Source organism: Melopsittacus undulatus, chromosome 1 (assembly GCF_012275295.1).
Source record: "Melopsittacus undulatus isolate bMelUnd1 chromosome 1, bMelUnd1.mat.Z, whole genome shotgun sequence".
In the NCBI taxonomy this organism is placed as follows: domain Eukaryota; kingdom Metazoa; phylum Chordata; class Aves; order Psittaciformes; family Psittaculidae; genus Melopsittacus; species Melopsittacus undulatus.
This window is the reverse complement of record NC_047527.1, coordinates 76,255,794-76,279,227: the sequence shown is the minus strand read 5'-3', so window position 1 is coordinate 76,279,227 and position 23,434 is coordinate 76,255,794. Positions and strand designations below refer to the sequence as shown.

The 23,434-nt window shown below is 36.3% G+C and overlaps 1 protein-coding gene across 1 annotated transcript in view; it reads left to right on the top strand.

Moving 5' to 3' along the window:
- The window catches only part of RETREG1 (reticulophagy regulator 1), a 62,900-nt gene that overhangs the window by 7,497 nt on the left and 31,969 nt on the right, over positions 1–23,434 (top strand). Inside the window, exons 2-3 of the mRNA XM_031052868.2 lie at positions 4,262–4,368; positions 6,418–6,448. Coding sequence (XP_030908728.2) covers positions 4,262–4,368; positions 6,418–6,448 — 138 coding nt within the window. The remainder of the gene's footprint in view (positions 1–4,261; positions 4,369–6,417; positions 6,449–23,434) is intronic.

Sequence of the window (23,434 nt, the reverse complement as noted above, 5' to 3'; positions counted from 1 at the left end):
GTAGAGACTTCCTTTTGCCATGGAATTTCAGCTGCATTTGTTGTTCCATCTTTTCTTTCTATCTGACCTTCATGGCTATAGGAACCTTGTCAAAAGGATATTATTTTTTTATTATTATTAGACGGGATGGTTTTTGAATATTTCAGCAAAATATGGAAGCTGCCAAAATACTGAAAAGGTTACATTTGAATTCAGCGACTTCTGAATAGGCAATAGAGATTGGCAGTGCCTGTTTATTTGTGGGACACTAAAAATAGAGAAGCATCACTTGCTAAGGAAAGTTACATTATGAGATTTAAGAAAGTGAATTTGTACTCTAATTGTCTGTAGGTAGGAAGAAATGAGGGTGTCTGAAATGCTGAAGAGAAGGTAGGAAGGTAGGATAGCTTTCACTGGAGTTTCAGAATGATGTACTTTTCTTTCTCCTTACCTCCCCCAACCCCCACCCCCAAATCTCACATTTGTATGTTGTATTCTATACATGTATTATTTTAAACCTGTGGCACCTCATGACCATTTCTATGCAGTTCTGTAAAGCCTACAGGAGAGTTTCTTGCCCCCTTGTCATGCAAGCTGCCCTGTTAACTGCTGAAGTAATTGTCTAAAATGCATCATTCTGTACATTGTTTTAACCTTTGCTTAAAAAAAAAATCCAAAAACCCAAAACAAAAACCAAACGCCCCCAAAACCCCACAGCAAAGCCAAAATAATAAAAAACAAACAAACAAAAAAAAAAAAACAACATATCTATCAAAATACTGCAGTATTTTGAGGGGGGACAAACTTACATCTCTGGTAATGGTTTTTACTTCCATGCCACTTGTAGAAGAAATTAAACAATTTGAACTTTGATCTGTTGTGTTTATATCTTAAAAAGAGAGCGTAAAAGTTTATTGTGTAAGCATAGCTACTGATTCTTCTACTAAACAGATTTTTTTTTGTGCAGTGTATGATGTAATTCTGGAGCCTTTCAGTTTTGCTATATATATGTGTGTGTGTGTTAGAAATATTTCAGTAAATTCTTCTTTTTCTTAACAAAGAAGGGGGGAAGCGGTAACTCCTAATTATAAACAAAAGTATCACTGAAAGTTTTTGTTATTCTGGTTGCTATGCATCATGTTGATAATTCCTGTAAGAATTTTGAATCCTTGCACTGTTAGCATAATAAGTGGTTTTCAAATCCCAGCATGTTGAAGTAACCTTTTGATAAACTTGTGATAGACATACGCCAAAAAAAAACATAAGGGGACCTTAGCAGCTTTTGACCAGTAGGGGTTTCAGGAACAGAGATCTCTTGACATATGGCTCGCAAATAGTGTTTCTAATCTGTGTTGCTGGAGCACCTGAGGGCTGACCCACACTGGCTGTGAATCAATTCATAAGAGAAAGTCTTTCTTGCAAACAATGCAGTCTAAATAGTAGCAAAGCAGGGAAGGAGTGTGACAGCTAGTAACATTATAGCATGGGAAGTCCATTCAGAACAATTGAAAGATCTCCAAATAAGTGAAAAACCCTTGTTTGGTGACTATATTAGCTGCTCCAACTAGATAACAGTTTTTTTCCCAAAAGCTATGGAGCAGAAAGAAGATACTACCCTGTTAATCTTTGTTTGCTAATCCTTGTCTACATCAGTGCAGTTGTTTTTAATGCAGGTAACAGCTGTGTTTGCACTGAAACTAAGAGTATAGTTTAGTTGTGAGCATAAAGTAGGTCAAACGTATTCTGTGTATTCTTTGAAAGATAGGCTAAACCTTCTTAGTAAACATCTGGTCTTTAAGAACTAGTAAAATGTGTGTGTATGTATGCACATGTGTGCAAGTGCACATACATAAATTTCCATATTTATGTATTTGAAACTATTGAGGGCTGGCCAATGGTAGTCGCTAAGATGGGGCATAGTGTTTGATTCTGGAGAAGAGAAGGCTGCAGGGAGACCTCATAGCAGCCTTCCAGTATCTGAAGGGGGCCTACAGGGATGCTGGTGAGGGCCTAATAATTAGGGACTGTAGTGATAGGACAAGGGATAATGGGTTGAAACTTAAACAGCACAGGTTTAGATTGGATGTAAGGAAGAAATTCTTTACTGTTAGGGTGGTGAAGTACTGGAATGGGTTGCCCAGGGAGGTTGTGAATGTTCCATCCCTGGCAGTGTTTAAGGCCAGGTTGGATGGAGTCTTGGGTGACATGGTTTAGTGTGAGGTGTCCCTGCCCATGGCAGGGAGGTTGGAACTGGATGATCTTAAGGTTCTTTCCAACCTTAACTATTCAATTGGTTTTCTTGAGCTGGCTGAAAATATAGAGAGGTACAGATTTGTCATGGTTTAAGCCCAGCCGTGACTCAGAGCCACACAGCCATTCGCTCACTCCCCCTGCTTCCTCCCCCTGCTCCCAGAGGGATGGGAAGGAGAATCGAAAGAATTTAACTCCCACGATTTGAGAGAAGAGCAGTCCAGTAACTAAGGTGTAACACAAATCACTGCTGCTACCACCAATAATAATAATGATAAGGGAAATAACAAGGGAAAAGAATACAACCACTCACCACCTGCTTACTGATACCCAGCCTGACTCAAGCACACATCTAGCCCTTCCAGGTAACTGCCCTGAGTCCTACATCCTGGGCATGACATGCTGTGGTATGGAATACCTCGTTGGTTAGTTTGGGTCAGGTGTCCTGTCTCTGCTTGCTCCCAGCTTCTCCTCCCTGGCAGAGCATGAGACTCAGAAAGTCCTTCGTCAGACTAAACATTATTGAGCAACAACTAAAAATATTCGTGTTATCAGCGCTGTTCCCAGGTGGAAAGTAAAAACCACAGCACTGCACCAGCTACTAAGAAGGAGAAAAACGACTGCTACTGCTGAACCCAGGACAAGATTTCATACTTTTTTTTTTTTGGATAGACTAGTCTTATAATTCAAACTGCGCAGATATAAACCCCCTTCATATTCAGGAAAACCTTTCAGAGTGAGCTTATGTGTTCATATTGGAAATCATGTCCTCGTCTGCTCAGGGTGTTTGGGCATTATGAGTTCGTGGTAAATGTGAAAATCAGTGGCACAGACATTTTCTTTGAGGCAGTCTTGGATTTTGAAGATTGCAAGAAATAGTGGAGCAGTTTTCCAATAAGTGGCAGTTATGTCTGGAACTTGGTAGAAATATCTGGAAGTCAATTTTATTTACAAAAGTCCAAGTATGCTCAAAGGGTGTCTCCTGGCTTCCTCCAGTGGCAATGCTTACTACTCCTTTTCACTTTCTTCTATTTTTTGCAGAAAAATTCTGCAGCAGCAACTAGCTGGGTGGCTAGCTGTCCTGTTTCCAAATCTGAGGGGTTTCCTGGAAACCTCACAGCTTCGTATGATTTTGTTTCTGTTGGTATTCTCATTTGACCCACTGGCTTGGACAGTGGCTTCTTACTGGTTTTGGCTATCCTCAATTTTATTTTTTTTAAGTGTTTTTGCTTTTAGAAGCAAATATACTGATTTGTTCATTATCTGTATTGAGATCTCTGATTTGAAGTGTTTGAGACAACCTATAAAAAAGCTGAAGTATTTTAAATTTAATTGAATTTTAATACTTTTATATTTCACAGCCTTTTTTGTGAGTTATTTGTCAGTAAAACAAAAGGTAATCTCTGAACACACGTGGATAGCAGGGTCAGTAGTGTATAAAATTATAAATCATACAATCTGGGTGTTGGTCTGTTAGACTTAACATGTTCTAAACGTGCATGTAACGAAAAACAAAATTTACAAAAACTCATTATAAAGACCAAAGTGAGTATTATACCATGAATGAAACAGTTTTACCTTATCTTTGCATTTGTAAGAATAATTTGTATAAAAATCTTGTGTGAACTTAAGCCTTATAGGAAACAGGAGAAAATGTCTAACCTGTTTTGCATGTATTGTGCCAAGATTATGTTAGTAAAGTCATAGTTAATTTAAAAAAAGTAATGGTTCCTATGCAAGAATGAAAATATTTAGGTTTGTATACTTCCTTTGTCCCTATGTAAAAATATGGACAAAATGGACAAGCTTAATGTATATTCTGCAATTGTATCTTTAAATGAAACTATGTTGTCCTTGGAGCTCTCCGTATTTCCTTCTTGTGGAAAGACTATTGGGAGAAACTAAGTTCAATTAACATAATATCAGTCTATTTTTGTCTCTTGATGTTTCAGTACTAGTAGATGCTGTCAGTTTGCATATGCTCCCAATAAGTTTGAAAGTATGCAGCGTTTATTTCTTCTTGACATTCTAGGTTTGTTGCACTGACCACTTGCAGAGTGTATCATCTGATTTCTCTCATAATGCTTGGAGTGCTAGTTCTTCAGATAATAAAGGATTTGATATTCTCAAGGAAAAAAGGTAAGACTGTATACTGGTAGAGTTCCTTGCTTAAACACCTGCAATTCAGAGCATGTTAGTTTATTACTAAATCCACTTCAGTATTATGCTCTTTGTAAAATATTAGCTAATTTCAGAGAGGATATATCTATGGTGATCTATGACAATTTTCAATGAAGTTTTGCTATATTTTATAGAAAGGGCGTTAGATTTGGTTTTTTTTGTGAGTATAAGTGGTATCAGTGAACAGTCTTTCTTGTTTCTTAACTGCTTGGTTTGAAAATACAATATTTTCTAAAATACAAAGTTTTCCTAAGCATTTTAGAACATTAAGGTTCTTTACTGTCAGGGTGGTGAGGCACTGGCACAGGCTGTCCGAGGAAGTGGTAAACTCTCCATCCTTGGAGGTGTTCAAGGCCAGCTTGGATGGGGCTTTGAGGGACCTGGTCTAGTGGAAGGTGTTCCTACCTATGGCAGGGGGTTAGAACTAGATGATATCTAAGGTCCCTTTCAACCCCAACCGTTCTATAATTCATACTTTTTCTGACATTACTTGAATCACGTCATTGTTGGAAGGTTTCGGACACCCAGTATGATCCCTTAGCATTGTTGAAATAAGTGAGCAGTATTTTTTTATTACTTCACGTAATGTTTAGTTTCCAGCATGTATGTGTTACGTATATGCAACAAAGTTTGAAAGGGATTTTGAATTTGTTGGCTGGGATGGCTGTTTTTGGTTTGGTTTGGGTTTATTGTTTTGGGGTTTGTTTGTTTTATTCTTTGGTTGGATTTTTTTTTTTTGGGTGGGATTTTTTTGTTTTGCTTTTCCTTTAATTCATGTCCTGTACTTCATTATCAGTCTTGAAAATTCCTGGGTAAAATGCTTGTCATCAGTCTGTAGTTTTCATTATCAGGAATATTTTTGAAGTAAGTGTCTTACTTTGCTTTTGTTTGATGTTGAATTGTGATGCAAAATGTCTGAAAAATCTCCTTAATATAGTACAAAAGCAGGAAATAGGTGCCACAGAAGCCTGATATTCCACTTTGAGGTACTACCACATAATTTCTGACTGCTAAGTCCTATTGTTCCCTCTAAGTTACAGCAATTATTTGCAACCTTTCCTGAAGCATGGATTATTTTCATTGCTTTCTCTGGAGTCTTCGTTACCATTCTGTTTCCTGCCTGAGCATTACAAGCTTAACAGAATTTGATTTTTAAGCTCTGTGTTGTGTAAATCACCACTTATATTGAAATACCTAACTAGTTGGAAGGTGGTGAATAATGTAAATTCTCTTTAGCTATAATTACTAGTATTTTTGTATTGACCAGATCCAAGATGCATCAATATTCACCAAGCTAGGAGAGTAAGAATACCATCCCATCTTCATTTGTGTTTACTAGCATTTCTGTCAGATAGTTATCATAGAGATGAGGCTTCACAGAGATGAACAGAGATATAGAGATGAGGTTTCACAGTTTACAGAACAAGGTTTTACTATAGTTACATTTTTTATTGCATTAGTGCCTTTGATGGCATTATACACAGTGTGCAAGAACAGACAGGTTCTTGAAGTAATTCTGTAGAAATCTTTGGGTAGTGTCTTGAAATCAATGATGTGCCACTCCAAAAAGCAGTGAGAAAAGAAAGAAGGCAGAAAACCAGAAAGAAATTCTTTCCACTATAACACTTATGTGTAGCTTCTTCACACTTCCAAACAACCACTAGATGGCAAGACTATTACAGATTCATAAGGAATGTAGAAAGTGGTTGTCAGTTTAGATCTGAAGTGTGAGTTATGTTGGTTATCTTTTCCTTCCCTGTGAAAATGTAGCAATATAAGACACTGATCTTTTCTTTTTCATTTACATTTTTAACTGTTATATTAAGTTTACAGAAAGCAATTCAGGAAGTGTTACTCTAAGTCAATATACTCTTTATATTTTGACTGTTACAGAGACTTGTTACATGTTTTGTCCCAAATTTGAATATTCTGTATGAATAAAGAAAAAGAATACTACTGTTTCTGTTCTAGTGCATTATTTTTCATCTTACATTCCCACAATTGCAGGTGCGCAGCTTTGGAGGATCATCACAGGCAAGTAGGTACATTGTTTTTAATATATTAGTTATTTAATATCTTATTTTTCATCGTTAGTCTGGATTTAAGAAATAGTATATTTTCCTTCTAGTTAAAATAGAATTGAGTTATTTTGACCTTATGTTTTCTAAGTATCAAAATATTTTCAGAAATGCTTTTTCTCACAGTGGGGTTATCATGCTTTGTGTTTTCTTGGAATTGGTGTTTTCTTTTAAGTTGGTTATTAAGGAAAAATAATGTTGATTGAAGAGGTAACTTTCTGTTAGAATGTCATTATACCAGTACTGTTTAGAAGTAAGAAAATTCGCTGGCATTTCCTTTTATCTCTGCAGTAGCCAACAAGTAATTGATCATTATAATGTCAAACAAATGTTAGTTGATAGCCATAGGAATAGATATTAATAATTGTGAAGTTTGCTGACTTGCTACTGGGTTCTCTCAGACCACAACAAATAATAGTGTAGAGAATGTAATTGATATAATTTGCAGTATAAACAATGTCTCTAAATGGTTTACAGACAGTCCGTTTTTTTTCATGAAAGATTGTATACTTAAAGCATTATTCTTCTAAAAAGCTCACCAGGAATTATTGCATATCTGATGTCATTCAGAGGTGTATCCTTTAGTGCACTATTATATTACACCCTGCCACTGGAGAACCAGTAATGTAAAGCTGAAAATGGAAGATGCAGGTTTTTGTTTTCTGCTTAGAGATTCCTACTGATATTGTGGCAATTACAGAAAGCAGTTCACATATGCAGTCCTTCCTGAGCATCTAGAGGTATGAAATATCTTCAGGCTTTCTTACAAACCCGAAGTGAAACTGTATGGAACTGATAACAGGTTATTTCATTAACTGGACAACATAAAACGGTTCTTTTACCATAGCTAGTGCTACTATCTGTATCTTTGTAAACCTGCAGTCTATGCAGATGTTTAACTGAGAAGCTATTACTGTGACACGATAGATTGTGATATGTGTTTCATTCTTTCCTCATGTTCTTTGTGAGAGAAATTTACATTAAACTTACTGTCTTTTGGGGTTTTGACATCTGAATTTGTCTGTTTACATTTGAAAGGAGAAGACAAAATAAATCAAGTGCTTGTGGATTGGAAGGAAAGAAAAATAATTGTACAGTTTGAGACTTTTTTTTTCCCCCTCATTTCCCAGTTCATTGGGTCCCAAACAGAACAGTTGATTTTCATGAAAGGCTATAAATAGTACTTTAAATATCTTGGATTCAGGTTTTCAAGTGTCCAGAATCTTGGCCTGGACTTTGCTTTTTTTGTGGGAAATGAATACTGAGAGTGAAAAGAGAATTTGACAAGCTCACTGTAAACTATACTGTTGGATGTTTCTGTGTAAAATAGTTTGGAATGGTGAGAACACAGAGGGAGTCTGTAAGTCCATCTAGTCTAGTATCTGTCCTCTGAAGGCTGACCGCCAGGAGAAATATGGCCTTGGGTATAAAAGTAGGACAAGCTTGCTAAGATACTTCTAAATGGTGTACTTTCCCAGTGTCAGGCAGCTTCCAGTTGAAAGACTTACAAGTACCAGAAATGATGCTTCCCCAAAACCTCCACACACACATCTCCCCCCGCCCCCCCACCCCCCCCAGCATAAGCTATTCTAAGTGGACCTTTTCACGGATTTATCTCTTTTTGTTCTTACAAACTCTTGCTATTTGCAACATCCCATAGCACAGATACCCACAGTTGAACTGTGTGTTTTGTGAACTCAGCCTTGTGGGTTTTTACTGCTAATAGTTTCTTAATCACTTTCTACCTGGTTGGAAGAAATTGTGAGCAATCACTCTCTATTAATATTCTCCAGCATCAATTACATTGGTTGGCTTTTTTAACTCAAGATTATGATCCTGAGTAGAAAACTTCATGTTAAAGCCCAGGTGACTCTAAGGTTATTTTTTTTTTTTTTTTACTTTGTGAATCTCTTTACATTTCATTTGCCTTTTTGCAAGCAAATCGCTTGATATTTAGTTAAAGTTCTGCAATTCCTTGCAGTTGTTCTCCATCTTTACCAGAAAATTTCCTTTCATGACTTCTGAGGGGGGACCTTTTTAAAAGTCTTCCCAGAAATACAGGTGTATTTTTATTGAGATCAGTGTTCATGTACAAGCTGGTTGGCTCTCTGAAAGCCCAGAAGGTTTCTGGTAGCATGGCCTTTACAGCATAGCACAGGACAGGCATGCGTGTCCTTTAGTAGGTTTCCTGACAGTTTGCACAGAGTGGAGATGAGTCTTTACTGTTTTGCAGCTCTTGCATACCTTCTCTATAAATAGATGCTGCTTTAGACATTTCACAGTCCTCTGGTGTTAAGGCAGCTTTAAGAGAGGTTATTTAACATAAATGAAACTTTGGCTCCTTCACCCTGACTTTAATTTAGAACTGTTGTAAGTTCACATAAAGAGTTTGCATTTGTGTGCATTGTGGGTGGGTTTTTATTTTTTCTTCTTTTCTGAATCCTAACATAAATATGCCTGTTGATTGTGTTGAAATTAGAAGAACTGTTGTAAGATGTAGAGGCTGGGTGAGTTGCTTGCACCCATACTCAAGATTGGATATGAAAAACTGGTTTAATTTTGTCTTACACAAGCAAGCTGTATCAAATGTATCCCTATACTGTCTGTTTACAAAAAAACACTACCCAGCAGTGAATCACATGCTCATAAATAATATACAGAGAAAAAAATGTAGTAGATCTGTGGTACTTTGAATGTGAGGCAATATGTATTCTAATAAATTAAATGTGTTTGTGATCATTCTCTGGCATCATGGCCCACAGGTACAAAAAAAATCTGTGTCTGTAGCATTTAACTGCCTTATGGTCCAAGCAGAATGGCCCTGTGCAGGCTGGAAAGGATTTCCTCATCTGTGCCAACTCTGAAACTGTGTTGGGTTGTTGTTTGGGAAAGTGCTAGTTAGCATGTGCCAGAACTGTGCCAAGAGCTATTTTAATGGTTTGACTACATAAATGACCACTTCTAGTGCCCCACAGCATTGCCACACACATTACCTTCCTTAAAAATGGGTAACAACTGCTAAAAAGGAGCACTGGAGGTCACTTGGTAAAACTTGTTAAATTATTCTTTTCTTTATAAAGCTGTTTTATTTCTTCCTATCCTAGCAAGGTTTCTTTGAAACCTCTTGCTTCTCTTGTCTGTGCAAGTAGATGTATTAGAATAGGCACAGAAATTGTGGCACACTTTGATTTCTTGTGTGGTCAAACCTGAGGAGGTCAAATTAATACTAAAAATATCCTTTTGTAGCAAGCCTGAGGAGAAATCAGTTGCAACCTGAGAAGACTAAGCAACAGTCCTTTACAGTGGCCTCAAATAGTGACTCAAGAGAATAAACCAGAGAGAAAGGAGTTAATGCTGTGAAAGCTGGCAGCTCTGCATAGCTAGTTTTCAGACCCTTCTATGTTTTGTAATTTTCTTAAGCAAATTAAAGTTACTGACTTCTGGAAGAGGCTTGCCTGACCAAAGATGGTGTTAAGGTACAATATTGCACAAATTGCTGCATCAGCCACACAGACTGCAGTAGGTGTATGGTACTTAGTGCATTATTATACACTGAACATCTCAGTTATAATTCTTTAGACCATGAAAATAGGTCCTGAAAGGGTTCTTCTGGTCATGTAGGTTGAAACAAAGATTTTTCTTCCCACAGCAGGGCTTTCCTCCCAGATAAACTTGTATGCTCTTTTGTGGTCTGAAGAGGAGAGAAAAATAAAAAGGTGCATCGCCCTGAGTAGCATGTTTTACCCACTGCTGCCCATATGATCAGACCGATCAAGACTTAGACTTCTGTGAGAAGAAACAGCAACATTACAGGAAAAAAAGGACACTTGATTACAGCTTTTAACTGGCAGCTGTTATTGAAGCAGTTTAGGACTTGATTTTGAAAACCATGGGTTAATATTGAAGCTTTCTTGAAGCTCAGTAGTTAGCCAACTGGGATATTTCTAAGATAATAGCTTTTGCTGACAGAAGGTTACAGATGCATAGTTCATTGTCCAAATACAGGATGTTCCTGTTTCTTACCAACCCCTCCTCCAGTCCCTCCTTTATGGATTCCTTTTCTCAGTTAACTGTGGTCACACTTGTAGACTCCCAGAGGCATCAAAGTCGCTTCCAGGGATGTGTGAAGAACTATCGTAAGGAACTACATCCATTATTGGGTGAGCAGGTGCTAAATCGTATTGTGACAGATCAGCTTCAAATTCAGGTCGTAACATTCCAAGACTCAAATTCATCTTTTGACCTACATAAATTCCACACTTGCATCAGCCCTTCTATAGACATTTATGTGCATTGCAGTGGTTAGTGTGCTCTGAAGAACAGATCCTGTACTACCAGCACTCAGAGCTTGATGGACTTCACACAGTGTGAGGTTATTGCTTTTTCCAAGAAGAAAAAACCTCTTTTGTGTCTAAACATAACTCTGTAATGCACTTGTGCAAAACTATTCTTAAAATGTCACTGGCAGCAATGGAAAAACCTCTTCATGTTATCACTGAAGATAAGCAAGACAATTCCCCCTTTCATCTATCTACCATGCTTCATTTATTATATCTGAGGCTTTATGTGTCTCTGTTGCATATGTTTAACTTCTGGATTTGCTTAAGACAATCTGGAAGTCATTTGCCTAAAGATTTATGACATCATCTTTCTAGTCTTATTTTGTGTTCAATGGAGAAAGAGTTGAAATACTTTGTGAGGTATATAACATGATTCATTTTGTTCTAAATGAAATGTCTGTAGGCTAGTCGGGTACATTGTACCTTATTGGTGACACTCTGTTTCCTTTGAATATATACAGTAAGTCTAGGTGATGAGAAGAGTAATTGCATTTATGACCCTTGTGTCATTATTCCCTGTTGGTCTGAAGGCCTGTCTGTCTTAAAGATGCCATTGACTAGTGCTCGTGGTTACAAATAACAAGCTGACTCTTGCAGCAATGTGCTGAAATACCATTTAACAACGATAACAACTGCAGGGCTCAACAAACAAGTATGGGGACTAGATTTACCTCTGTCTCTTTGTGTTTGCAAGGAGTTTCTCTGAAGTGAATCTCCAGCTCAGTATGGTTGTATATTAAGATTACTCCTGAGACCTTCAGGGTATCCTGCTTGATCATATCTCAAAATTAAAAATATAAAGTGTTCTGTCATAATGTCCTTCAAGATGTTGTGAAGAGATCTCCTGGCAGGTGGGTGGATTAGGAAATGAGATCCTTTTCTGTTAGGAAATATAAACAGATCAAGGTTGTAATGGAAGTGTTCCTGTTTTATGCTTGTTAATCCATTTCCTCAAATGTTGTAAGTAGGAACAAAGCTAACGTAAACTGAGGCCAGTCATGTGCCCCAGTCAGTACCAAAACATGGGACTATTGGTGTCAGTTTCTGTTGTGCACTCCTTTAATCTTGGTTTCGTCATCCAGACAAGATCCGTTCTTCACTTAGCTGTACACAACTAGTGAAATCTGGTAACAGACTACAGAAAAAAACTTTGTGGCCATAGAGGAAGGCAGAGGACAGAATATAGTCTAATAGATAAATTAAAATAGGCTTTAGAGTGCAAATATTTCCTTCTGCAGTTGTTTCAATGTAATCCAAAAGCATCTAGTGTACTCAGACTTCCACTCCTAGTATTTTGTAGTACTTACTGTTCTGTTCATTTCAGCTTATATATTTGTAAGAGATAGTGCTGGAATATATACAGGAACACAGAATAATAAAACTTCAATAGAAAGTCTGTTACTTTGACAAAAGTATCATATTTAAAGTCTGAAGACCATTTATCACATATTAACACAAAGGAGATGGTGCAGCATTTGTAGGTGTTATATATCTCACTGGTAGAAATAGTTGGTTTGTTTGGCTTGTTTGGGTTTTGGTTTGTTTTTTGTTTTTCCCTTATATTTGCAGAAATAACGTGTGCTGCATATAAGTGATTTCTTTTTACCCTGAATGGTTTGCAAACTTTTGAAGTCAGGATTACTATCTATGGTTCTCTAGTACTTTGGCAGAACATGATCTTGCCTTAGCCATCACAAGACATTTTCCTCTCTTCCTCATCTCCAGCTCAACTAGCCTTTCATTATAGGGAGCACATGTGGAGAAAATCTTGGAATCATCCAGTCTCTGTACTACTACCAAACAAATACTGCATACCTCTTTCTGTAAACTTTTATTTGCCTTCCATCCCTATTAGTTAAAAAATACAGGCTAAACATTTTCATGGCTGCAAGCAAAGAGCATTGTCTGAGAAAGTAGTAAAGGCAGAAACAATGGACCAGCAGAATTTCACTGGGGCTGCTTTAACTTCTTTTAACAAGTATATTCCATCAGCCCAATTTAATATTTGCTGAGTCTTGACTTATGTTTTCAGAAACTTTTATCATTCCTGTTTGAGTTTCTATATTCCTCCAGGCATGATGCTCAAACCAAGGCCTTATCCAGTAAAAGAGATGACTTGTGCTGTATATCATAAATGTATTATAAATGCACCCCAGACATAGATGTATTATTTCTAAGATTCTTGCAAATAACTTGAGTAGCTTATATTCTGTTAGGAACATTCACCTTTTTGCACTGCTTGTTTAGCAAACTTTCCCATTTTGCATTCATGCATTTGGTTTGTTAAATATAGTACATCCCCAATGAGTTTGGCTGGTTGATTTTTCCATGCCATATTCCCGTTTGAGCTCCTCTTTGAACCCTCATTCTGTCTGCCACTCCTCCCAGGCTATTGCCACTCACTTATCTGAAGGATTAGTGCAGATACTGAATGAAAATGCTAAGGACATATCAGTCTCATATAACAAGACACTTGTAACACCTGCCCTTTAGTATGGCTTTTGAGTTAAACCTCAAGTTATTTTATGGGGACTGATTGCACATAAGGTTTATTTTTGCAGTTTGCTTTGCAGTGTCATATGGGAAATTTTCCAAAGCATTGCACCAGTTGTGGTGTATGCTTCCACCTTTCATTTAGGAATGGCTGTGCACTTTTTAAAAGGAAATATGCCTCCTTTATTTATTTGGATACTGAATAATTCTCATTTACTGCTTTATCAGCTTAGCTGTGTTACTGATTTGGTCAGTATCTCTATATAGGTGAAATCAGTTGATCTGAAATTGCTTGGATAGCCCTATTTTAACTTCATAAACCATAATTCTTTGAGAAATGTGTTGTTTTTTCATTTGTCCCACAATCTTGTCTTTTCCTTTAACTCATTGGCTACCTGTAGTCAAAATTACCAATAATTATTTTAAACTTTTTATTCTATTTAGAGAGCTCTGAAAGATTTCTGTATTGTGTGCTTTGGTTTTGCAGCACAGGGATACTTGGGAGTCATTCAGAAGACTGCCGTTTACCCCTGGGATTTTTTTTTTTTCTTCTGATAATAGTGTTTTTATAAAAATATTTAATTAAAATTTGAAGCTACAGAAAGACATGTCACATAATCTGATTGAACAGTTGCTTTTTGGTCTTGCTAATCTCTCACAGGAGATTTTAATTGTTGTTTCTAAACTTATTGGTTTTTAAGTGTTCTATGTGTAACTTCTCACATATAAAACAATATTCATTGGATAAGTTAGAAGAAGTAATTTTGTGAAACATCTGAAGGAGATTTCATGTGAAAGTTTCTAAAAATCTTTATGCCTGGCATTGTGGTTGGACTGTATGATCTTAAAGGTCTTTTCCAACCTAAATGATTCTATGATTCTATGCTTTTGTAAGTTTGCCTTCATGTTGGAAGAAAGATCATCTGGGCACCAGCACAGTGAGGCGTGTGTTTTTACTATACTAACCAGGTTTGACATACTTTTATTCAAGTGAAGTCACTACATTCATGATTAAATATGTGAAATAAGTACTTGACATAAGTGCAGTCTTTGCAAACTGCATGGTATGTAGCACCCTGTGCAAAGTGACTCAGTAATTCCTTTGTTACTTATTAGTGAAAATTAACTGTTACACTTGGCTGAAAAATGCTAGCTCCATAATGATGGGAGGATGGAAATAAGCCTTTGTTCATCATTTTTTGGTTTAAACATGAGACAGTTTTTCTTCAGCAATTTTCAGCATACAGAAAAGCCAGCTCTATTCTGTGTTTAATTTTTTGAAGCATAAAGCTGCAATCACTGTTCAATTACTCATGAGAGTTTTGCTTCTGGATCTGCTGCATAGAAAATGCAGGTGTCTTTGAGTGCAGCCAGGTGGATTTGTATGTTGTGAACAATCTAAGAACTGCTGATTCTGAGCTGACCTAATTCTGATGGCTCTGTGTCACACTTGCTGGCATGTCATATAATACCCATATTCTGATCACTGGGGAATAAAAGCGGCCTCCCTACTGCTGCCTACAGTATCTAGGCTGTCTCACATACATTTCATGACTATGTTTATAGTAATGATAAAATATTTCTTTTTATCACAGTGTTAACTAAACATTAAGTACAAGATATATAAAATTGCAGGTGTTGTAAGAAAACAAAACAACTGAAAGCTGATAGGGGTTGAAAGGAAACTGATAAATTGAATGGTGAGTGAATTAAAATAAAGAGATTCAGAAAGAGAAGATGGCCAAAAGTGTTTGTGTTTCTCTGAAGCTCCTCCATGTCATTTGTCTGTTTCTCAGCTTTGCACTATTTCAGTAACAAGTTCTTAGCTCTACTCTTCTGTGTATTAGATAAGAGCAAGTATGGCAGGTGCTGCAGTTGAATTTGCTGATTTTCACAGTGCTGTTGTGTGCCATTTACCAAGTCTTTCCAGCTTCCAGCAAGAGAGTTTGGAGGTGCCTTTCACTTCTTAATATTTTCATGTTTCTTACTGGCACAGCAGTATTGGCAGTGGTATTTCTCAGCAGCTGAGATAGCTTTAAAAGTATAAGTACAGGAAAATGTGACATACTCTCTTCTATGTTGAGTTGTGGACTAGACTTTGGACATACAATGAAAGCTGCAAGTTTCTCTTAAAGTAGGCAGCTATCTCATCTTTGTGGGTTGACCTGCTAAATCTGTGAATATCTCTGTTGAAAATCTGAATCTGAAAAACTGCAGAGGAATTCTGCTGGTACAGTCCATCTCAGGTCATATATTCAGGGACCCTTCTTGAAGCAAGCAATTAATCTTTGCTTGCTGTGGGGTGCAGTCCCACCACAGAGTATCAAATGAATTAAAAGGGACAATATTGGGGTATTGTGGTACCTCCTGAATCTAAGGAAATGTTGTTCTCTGACCATTTTTGAGCAGATTGTCTATTACCCTTTCCCTATTTATTTTTCAAAGCTGTTTGGAAATTGTCAACTACTGACAAGCATACTTCATATATTGCTGTCAAACCTGAATATTACTTCACTTTCAGTATAAAGCCCTTGCTTTCTTTTTTTGACCTGTTTATATTTATGAAGTGTTTATTATAAATAGCATGCTTCAGAGGCAGGGTGTAGAAGGGTATGCTCTTATTTTGACTGCTGGCCTAAATAGAATTATAAAAAATCCTGTTCAAGGATGGAATTGACAGTTTTCCTCATTGATTTATTGATTTCCTCTATAAGAAAGTAAAACTTGGAATAAAGTATATGTGGGCAAAAGTACAAAGACTCCTCATATCCTAGATAAAGATCCTTCCAGTTGGAGGATCCAAAAGGTTTGGATGTACTTTTTGGCTGACACCTTATAAGAGTAATATTCGTTCTTAGACAGGTGTACTTCAACTTACATGTTGAACTTAGACTCAAGTTATGAACTGTCTCTTGCAGGGTAGCAAAAGCCTTCCTGTACAGCTCAGATAGGGAAAGGAGGAGACTTGGATGCATCTGCATCATTCTGAATGGAAGAGTTTGTCACTCTCTGCCTCTGTCAGCCCTCAACCTGAATATTTATCCTTAATCTGTAAGGACTTTTGAATAATTACCTGGTATGGTTTTCCTAATTTGTGGTGGGGATCCATGTCAAATGTCTCGCGGTTTGTAGTTGTAACTATGCAGAAGTAACTGCATATCTGTACACTACAACTAACACTAGGTTCCTGGTTGGAGGGCAGTCTTTTGATTCCTTTTTATTATGTGGACGTACTGTATTCCGAGACTTTGCAGACTGGAAAAAGTCTGTTCCTTCTAAACAATGTCTTTTTTTAGTGCAATTTTCAGATTAGCAAGGTTATATTCTAGTTAGATGATTTCAAAGAGTTTAAGCAGACTTGGTGATAGGTAGAGGTTGGCTGCCTATTTCTGTATCTTTGAATTGATTAGCAAGCAATAATACTTTTCTAGAGGTACCTAAATTCCTGTTAAAGAGAACAGAAAACTGACATAGAGTCAAAACATCTTTCTTGTAGCTCCTTGTAGGATTATACCATACAACAGATTTAACTACTGCCTAGTCCAGGAACAGTCTGCCCAATTGCCACAGAGCTGTAGGGTATTGTTTGCATGCCTTGGAAATTTGTTCTGCTTGCAAATGTAATGTTAATATTTTCCACCTTTTTATGTATTTTAAAATGTTCTTTACTATATAACTTGGTGGGTTGCCTCAAATTATTTTTAATGCCTAAATTAACAGGGTATCATTGCAACAAGTACAAGGCAGATCATGAGTAGAGGAAGACTGCATTTCTGATCAGCTTTTGAACAGAATGAAAGACCTCAAATTGCTCCTCAGGAGAGAAGTTTGCAAAACTGATCCTTTTAAAGGGTAGCAAGTAAATATAAGTGGAAAAAATTATTGTTAAAATGGTCATGTGTCCTGTTGCCTATGTTTATTCCCTCGCATGTGTAACATTTTCACTGTTGGTATTTTTTATTCTATTCTTACCTCTTTCCATTTTAACAGTTGAACAACTGTGAGAGATAACTTACAATCCTGAAGTCATTTGACTTGTCATATTAAAGGGTATTTATAAACTATAGCATTCAGGGAGCCCCCAGTGTTACTTTAAATAGAGACTGCTTTTAGGATATATTAAAAATGTGGACTGTTTCATTTTGGAGTTGCTTTTCTTAAACACGTTAAATCATATTTGATAAGAAACTCCTTAAAAAGAGGTAGCAAGTTTAACCATATTCTCTATTTTCACACTATACTAAAGACTGCATGAAAAGCAAATGGTATGGGTTATGCCAAACACAAAAATATGAAATATGTTCTTCTCCTGGAAGTACAAATAGCTTTTCCTCCTTTTAATATTGGTCTAAATTGCCTGTTTTCTGTAAGCAGAAGTACTGCTTTTATTATTTTGTCATTTTTCAGAAGAAGAATAGGATTTGCTCCACACAAAAAAGTTACTGATTCAAATGCCCAAACCTGCCATAGGAATATTTATCAGAGTCATTTCCCTCCCAGTTTCCATGATTGCTTGTCTCTGTTGTTGCCAGTCACAGATTTTTTTTCTTGCCACACAAACTATCATCAATGTGATTATGAGAATGCATACACATGATATACAGAAATGGTTCTGGGCCTGGTTGTCCCTGACGTTGATTTCAGCTTCATGAGACCAGCTTTCAGGTCATTCTGCAGACAATGCGAAGGTTTCTAGAGCTTGAAACCCAAGCCATTTGAATCTGTATCTGTTTTCTGTACTCAAAAAGCTTGCTTTTCTGTACTGTTATATGTGGTTTGAGAAAATGAATTACTCAAATAATAGTTTGCACTATCTTAGATCTCAGTGACAAGAACAAAAGATTTAAAATTCTATAGTGCTACACAGTTTTCCATATGCGGCATGTCCCCTTGTAAGCAGCAAGAATATAGAAAATACATTTCAGTTTTGTAAAAACACTGTATTGCACAAGGAGAAATATGTGCAGGTCTCCTTAATATCATATTGAGTTAATTCCTGTCAAGTTTTCAAATTCTAAGCAATTTATAAAGCATATTGGAAATTTGAAGGTGATAAAAAGGAAAAAGAAGCAAGCAATTAGGTTAATTTGAGAACTTGATAAAAGAAGTAAGAAACATTTATAATTAACAAAACAAGGTATTTAGGAATATTTACTAGCTATTGCCATGGAAGGAGGAGAAAGTAATTTCTTTGAATCTTTAAAACAGTGTTAAGAGAAAGATCAGAATAAGTAGAGTTGAGTTTATATATTAGTTGGGTTTTGACATTTTATTGCATCTGGTTTGCCAAATGCAAGCATTAGATTGCAGAACACATGATAAAAGTTATTTACAGAGGACATAAGAACCTATAGTCTGAGTCCCCGGGTTTTTTTGTTGGTTGTTTTGTTGTTTGTGTTTGGGGTTTTTTTTTTTAATGTTGCAGATGCAGATGCCTGAGTTGTTGTAACACTTGAGGGTGTGTTTCCCAGCGCAACATCTGATTAGTCACTAATTTAGTAAGGAATGTCCTGGCACACAGTTCTGTTGAAGCATGTGAGCCTATCAGCAGAGTAACATATTATACTCTTTTAGGCGTTTCGACATACAGTTGAGCAAAACAGCCTAGCTGTTTTGAAACAAGTCTGATACTCCTTCCTTTTGTTTTTCTTACTGTCAGAAGAGCTGTTGCATGTTTACCTATTGAAATATATTTCATGCCTTAATTATTTTTTCTTTGTTTTGAAAGTTGTTTTAGAGTCTAAATAACACTTGAAATCAGCTCTATAGAGCTGTCTTTTATTTTTACACTGAGGAAAATAGAGGGTAGCATATGTTCATTATGTTTTGCATGTTCTGCAGTTTTCTCCACTCGTTGCATGAAGATAATCAGACATATTCAGGAAACCGGTTTAATAAAAATTTTCAGAAATAAATACTTACTGCAGTACAAAACCATAAAAGTTCTCTCAAATGTACCCGAATGTTGTGGTCACAGCTCCATATGACACACACACCTTTTTCTTTCTTAGATTTTAAATCTGTAGAATGAGGCTCTTTCTGAAGTTCAGCTTTTTTTTCACGAAGTGCTTGGATTCACAATTCAATTAACAGATCACTGACGTATCTGTGGCTATTGATGTTACCATAGATCACTTCATAGTGTGCAGTAGTGCTTCAGAGAATTTCATGGTGAATATAAAAACATCCAATATGAAAGCAGTAGAAATAGGTGTTTCAAATATTTGAAAGGTAAATATTAACATTCTTTAAAAATTTATATTAAAAATTTCAGACAGTGAAAGAAGACTGTGACAGAATGCTGAGCAGATTGCTGTAGTCCAGCAGAGCTTCCAAAAGGTATTAGCTAAAATGTAAAGAACAAGAGATGAGATAGGACTTTTCAAAAGAGAAAAGGAATAATTAAGGGGAAATATAATAGAGGTCTCTAAGACACCATAAGGATCATGCTGTTGAGGAAAAATAAAAGAATGTAATTAAGCTTTAGAAATCCTTGGCACATGATTGTTGTAAACATTAGAACTATATGTGAATTAAAAACATGAATTGTAGGACAGTTCTTCAAAGAAAATTCGTTTAAGGCCATTAAATAAATATCACTACCTCTGTCTTTGAATGTCGCTGAGTTGCAGATAGTTGGAGGTTGGTATTGGAATGATACTTCCATAAAATGCATATTTTCCCATGTTCGTATTCTGTTGTTGAAGTATCCCCGGGTATTCAATGTTGGCAACTGTTGAAGACAGGGCACAGGGCTAGATGGAACTTTGGCTTACCCAGTGTAGCTGTTATTCTTAAAAGCGTTACAAGCATTGACTTTTTATTCAGTTAAGTGACCTAGTAAGGCTGAAATAAATACATCTCTTTATTTCTGCATTGTGTATACGTTGTTAATAAATTGTATATAAATGTTTAAGTCTGAGAAATCCCAGAAGCTAATATAGCTAGACTGTCTGTTTCTACCACTACATTCCACAGAAGTTGCAAGGTCAACATGTACCTTAAGAACTTGCTTTTATGTATTTAGGCATGAGATCAGAGTAATAAAATCAATCAGAGTAGTAATATCTGAGGTTTGCATGGCTGGTCTTTACAAAAAAATTGTTCAAAACACTTTTAAGAACTTTTAGCCCAATGCATGTTTATGTTTTCTTAGAACACAAACTGAGACAAAAGCATGTAAGACTTTTGTCTTGCATATTGATAGCGAAGACTCTAAATGTATCTGAACAATTACTGAATGAAGTTCTCATGCCAGGGCTGTACATGAACAAAACTGTTTCCATTGTGAGTTCACCATAAGCAGACAGTTTACCTAAAATGTGTAGTTTGGCAACTTCTTTCCCACCTTGTTAGCTGAATTAGATACTGTGTGTTTTAATCAGTCTCAAAACATGGAAGTTCAGCTGAAAACTCCTTAATACAATGATAATTTTTTTTTTTTTTCTGAAACGGACACATAAATGGTATTTTTTGTTAAAGGTTCAAATACTTTGCTCAAAACCCTTCCAGATGTACCTTGGAAAATATTTATTTCATCCATCAATAATCAAATAAAAAAATACTGAAGAGGGTTTTTTACATGGTAAAGAACAACTTTAGCGTATGAAAATTAGTATTCTGTGGCTTTCTTTGTCAGTTACTTAAATGAGCTGGAGGGAAAATCAGGATACCTGAAAAGCAGTTGAAAGATGATGTGTTTAAAGTACTCTGAATATTTCCTAAATAAAGTCTTGGAGTTTGGGGTTTTTTTTTGTGTGGTGTGTGCATTTGTTTATTAGTAAGAAAAACTAACCTCACTGAACTAAAGTAAAAGTCTTAGTGTTACTTGCTTTTCACCCTTCTACTTCCCTCCTCTCTAGGAACATCTATAGGAACATCCAGGAAGTTGGACTCAATGACCCTTATGGTTGCCTTCCAACTTGAGATATTCTGTGATCTGTATATCAGTACAGAAGGTTTTCTAAAGCAAAGGATGCTTTCTCATAGGTATCTTGGAGATCAAGATTTTGAAGGAAAACAGCAAAAGCCATGATAAAATTTTACAGATTATATAGATAAAAGATGTATGAATAAGTAACTTCTAAAATGAATGCTTAATTTTTTATTTTTTTTTCAGAAATAATGTGCTATTGAAATGTATATTTTATAGCTTAACAAAAAGATTTCGGTAGAAATCCTCAGATGTCTATGGAAAATGAGAGGAAAAGAAGTTTTAACAGTGACAGGAGCTGCTGTTGTGTTGTGTGAAACAAGGTAATCTATACCTGTGTTATGGACCACCTTATGGAAGGGATTGATTTTAAATAAAAGTTAATAATAAAGGAACATGGAAAGGAAAATATATGAGTTTTTTTTACTTTGAGATAGAAGTCTTGGTAGCTGAAGTTAAATTTGGCTTCTCAGTAGTGCTGTCAGCCTCTCGGCAAAATGTCATGCCTATTATCATCTTCTTGAGGCAGGGCAAAGGTTATCGGGTGCTCAGCACTGCTGGCTCAGTGTTCTGGCAGCACTTGCCCAGCCAGTTCAGGGGATTCCCCTAAATCACAAATCTGCATGTGCCCTTGATGACAGATGGGTTAAGTTGCAGGTCTTCATTGATCATCATTCTTGGTCTGAACCTTTCTTGACTTGTATGAGCTCAAGAGCCATTTAACTCTGGGGTGTTTTTTGGTAGTAGGTGTAAATTGTGGCAGGGGGTCCAGTTGTCTTTTGTGGTCTTGGCTGCCCTCTTGCATTTTCTGTGGAACTGTATAGTGTTTCAACGGCCTTCGTAGCTTTAAATTTGCAGTTGTTTCATGGAGGGCTGGATGTTAAAAGAGCAGAATGGTTGTGGTTTGACAAGTATTTACTTTGGAGAAACTCCGGTAAGAAATTGGGCACACCAGTCACTCCAGGATAAAATCAGTTTTGTTTTCATCAGTGATCTCAGAATTAACCATCCTGTCATATCTGCAGTTGTGTACATGTATGAATTGCCATTGTGAAAAGCATACTATTGCTTTGTAGAATGTATTTATTGCTGCTATTTCTCATTATTACCTATCTTGCCCTTCTACATTGGTGCCTGTGATACTGTGCAGGACTATTTTCTTTAAGTTTTGATATTAGTATTTAATAAGTTTCTATGTCGCTTTCTCTTTCCACCTGATAGGGCTTTAATGCCAGATCAAATAGTAACATGAACCATGACAAGAGATTCCTGTATTTTTTTATGTGTTTTGTTGTTTATTTTTTAACAAGCTGGTTGATCAGCATACACAAATATGTGCCTTTTAAATGACATGCACTCAGACTTTTCTTCCCTGACCTGTTTTAGTTTATAAATACTTTAAGTTTTGCTTATAGAGATTGATGTTTTATTATTGTCATTATATCAGTTTTGCTAATGTGCTCTTAGGTGTGTTGGAGTTGGAAAGTACTGTCAGGCAGCATATGAATTACCAGTTACTCTATCAGATAAAAATATGTCCTTGAAACTCAGTTGTATTAGTGATGATTTAGTATTTTTTATGTCACAGTTTCACAGTTTTATAAACTACCATAATGAAACTGAACAAAACAAAAAAAAACCTCTTTTCAAAACAAGAGAATATGATTGTAATTTTATCATCAGGCATATTAAACTCTAAGAGACTTTATCTCTTGTCACACAGTAAACCACCAAATAGATAAGTTGATATTAATAAGTTCATAAGTTAACAGTATAATTTAGAAATCTGTTTCACTTTCATTATATAGGCATTGGAAAAAGCTGTGGCCCTGAAGGAATAAAGATGAATCATAATTAGTGTGAAAACATTTGGCTAGCAATTCTGAATATCAATAAAAACTTTGGCACTTTGAGCTGCAACATAAGAACAGGGTTGATGTCATGAAAATGATTAATAATATATAACTGTGCTGTGCTTCCATTATAAAGTACTTGATGTCCTGCAGTTATTCGTCCTTAAGCTTCTAATTCAGAACCGGCGACCTGGACTTAAATCTAGTTATGGCTTGTGATTGCACTAAGCACTCTCTGATGAGATCTTATTACACTGCACCAAACAATAAATTATATGGTTAGATGGAAGAAACTATCTCATACCCTCTTCTTCATAGGCTGATGGC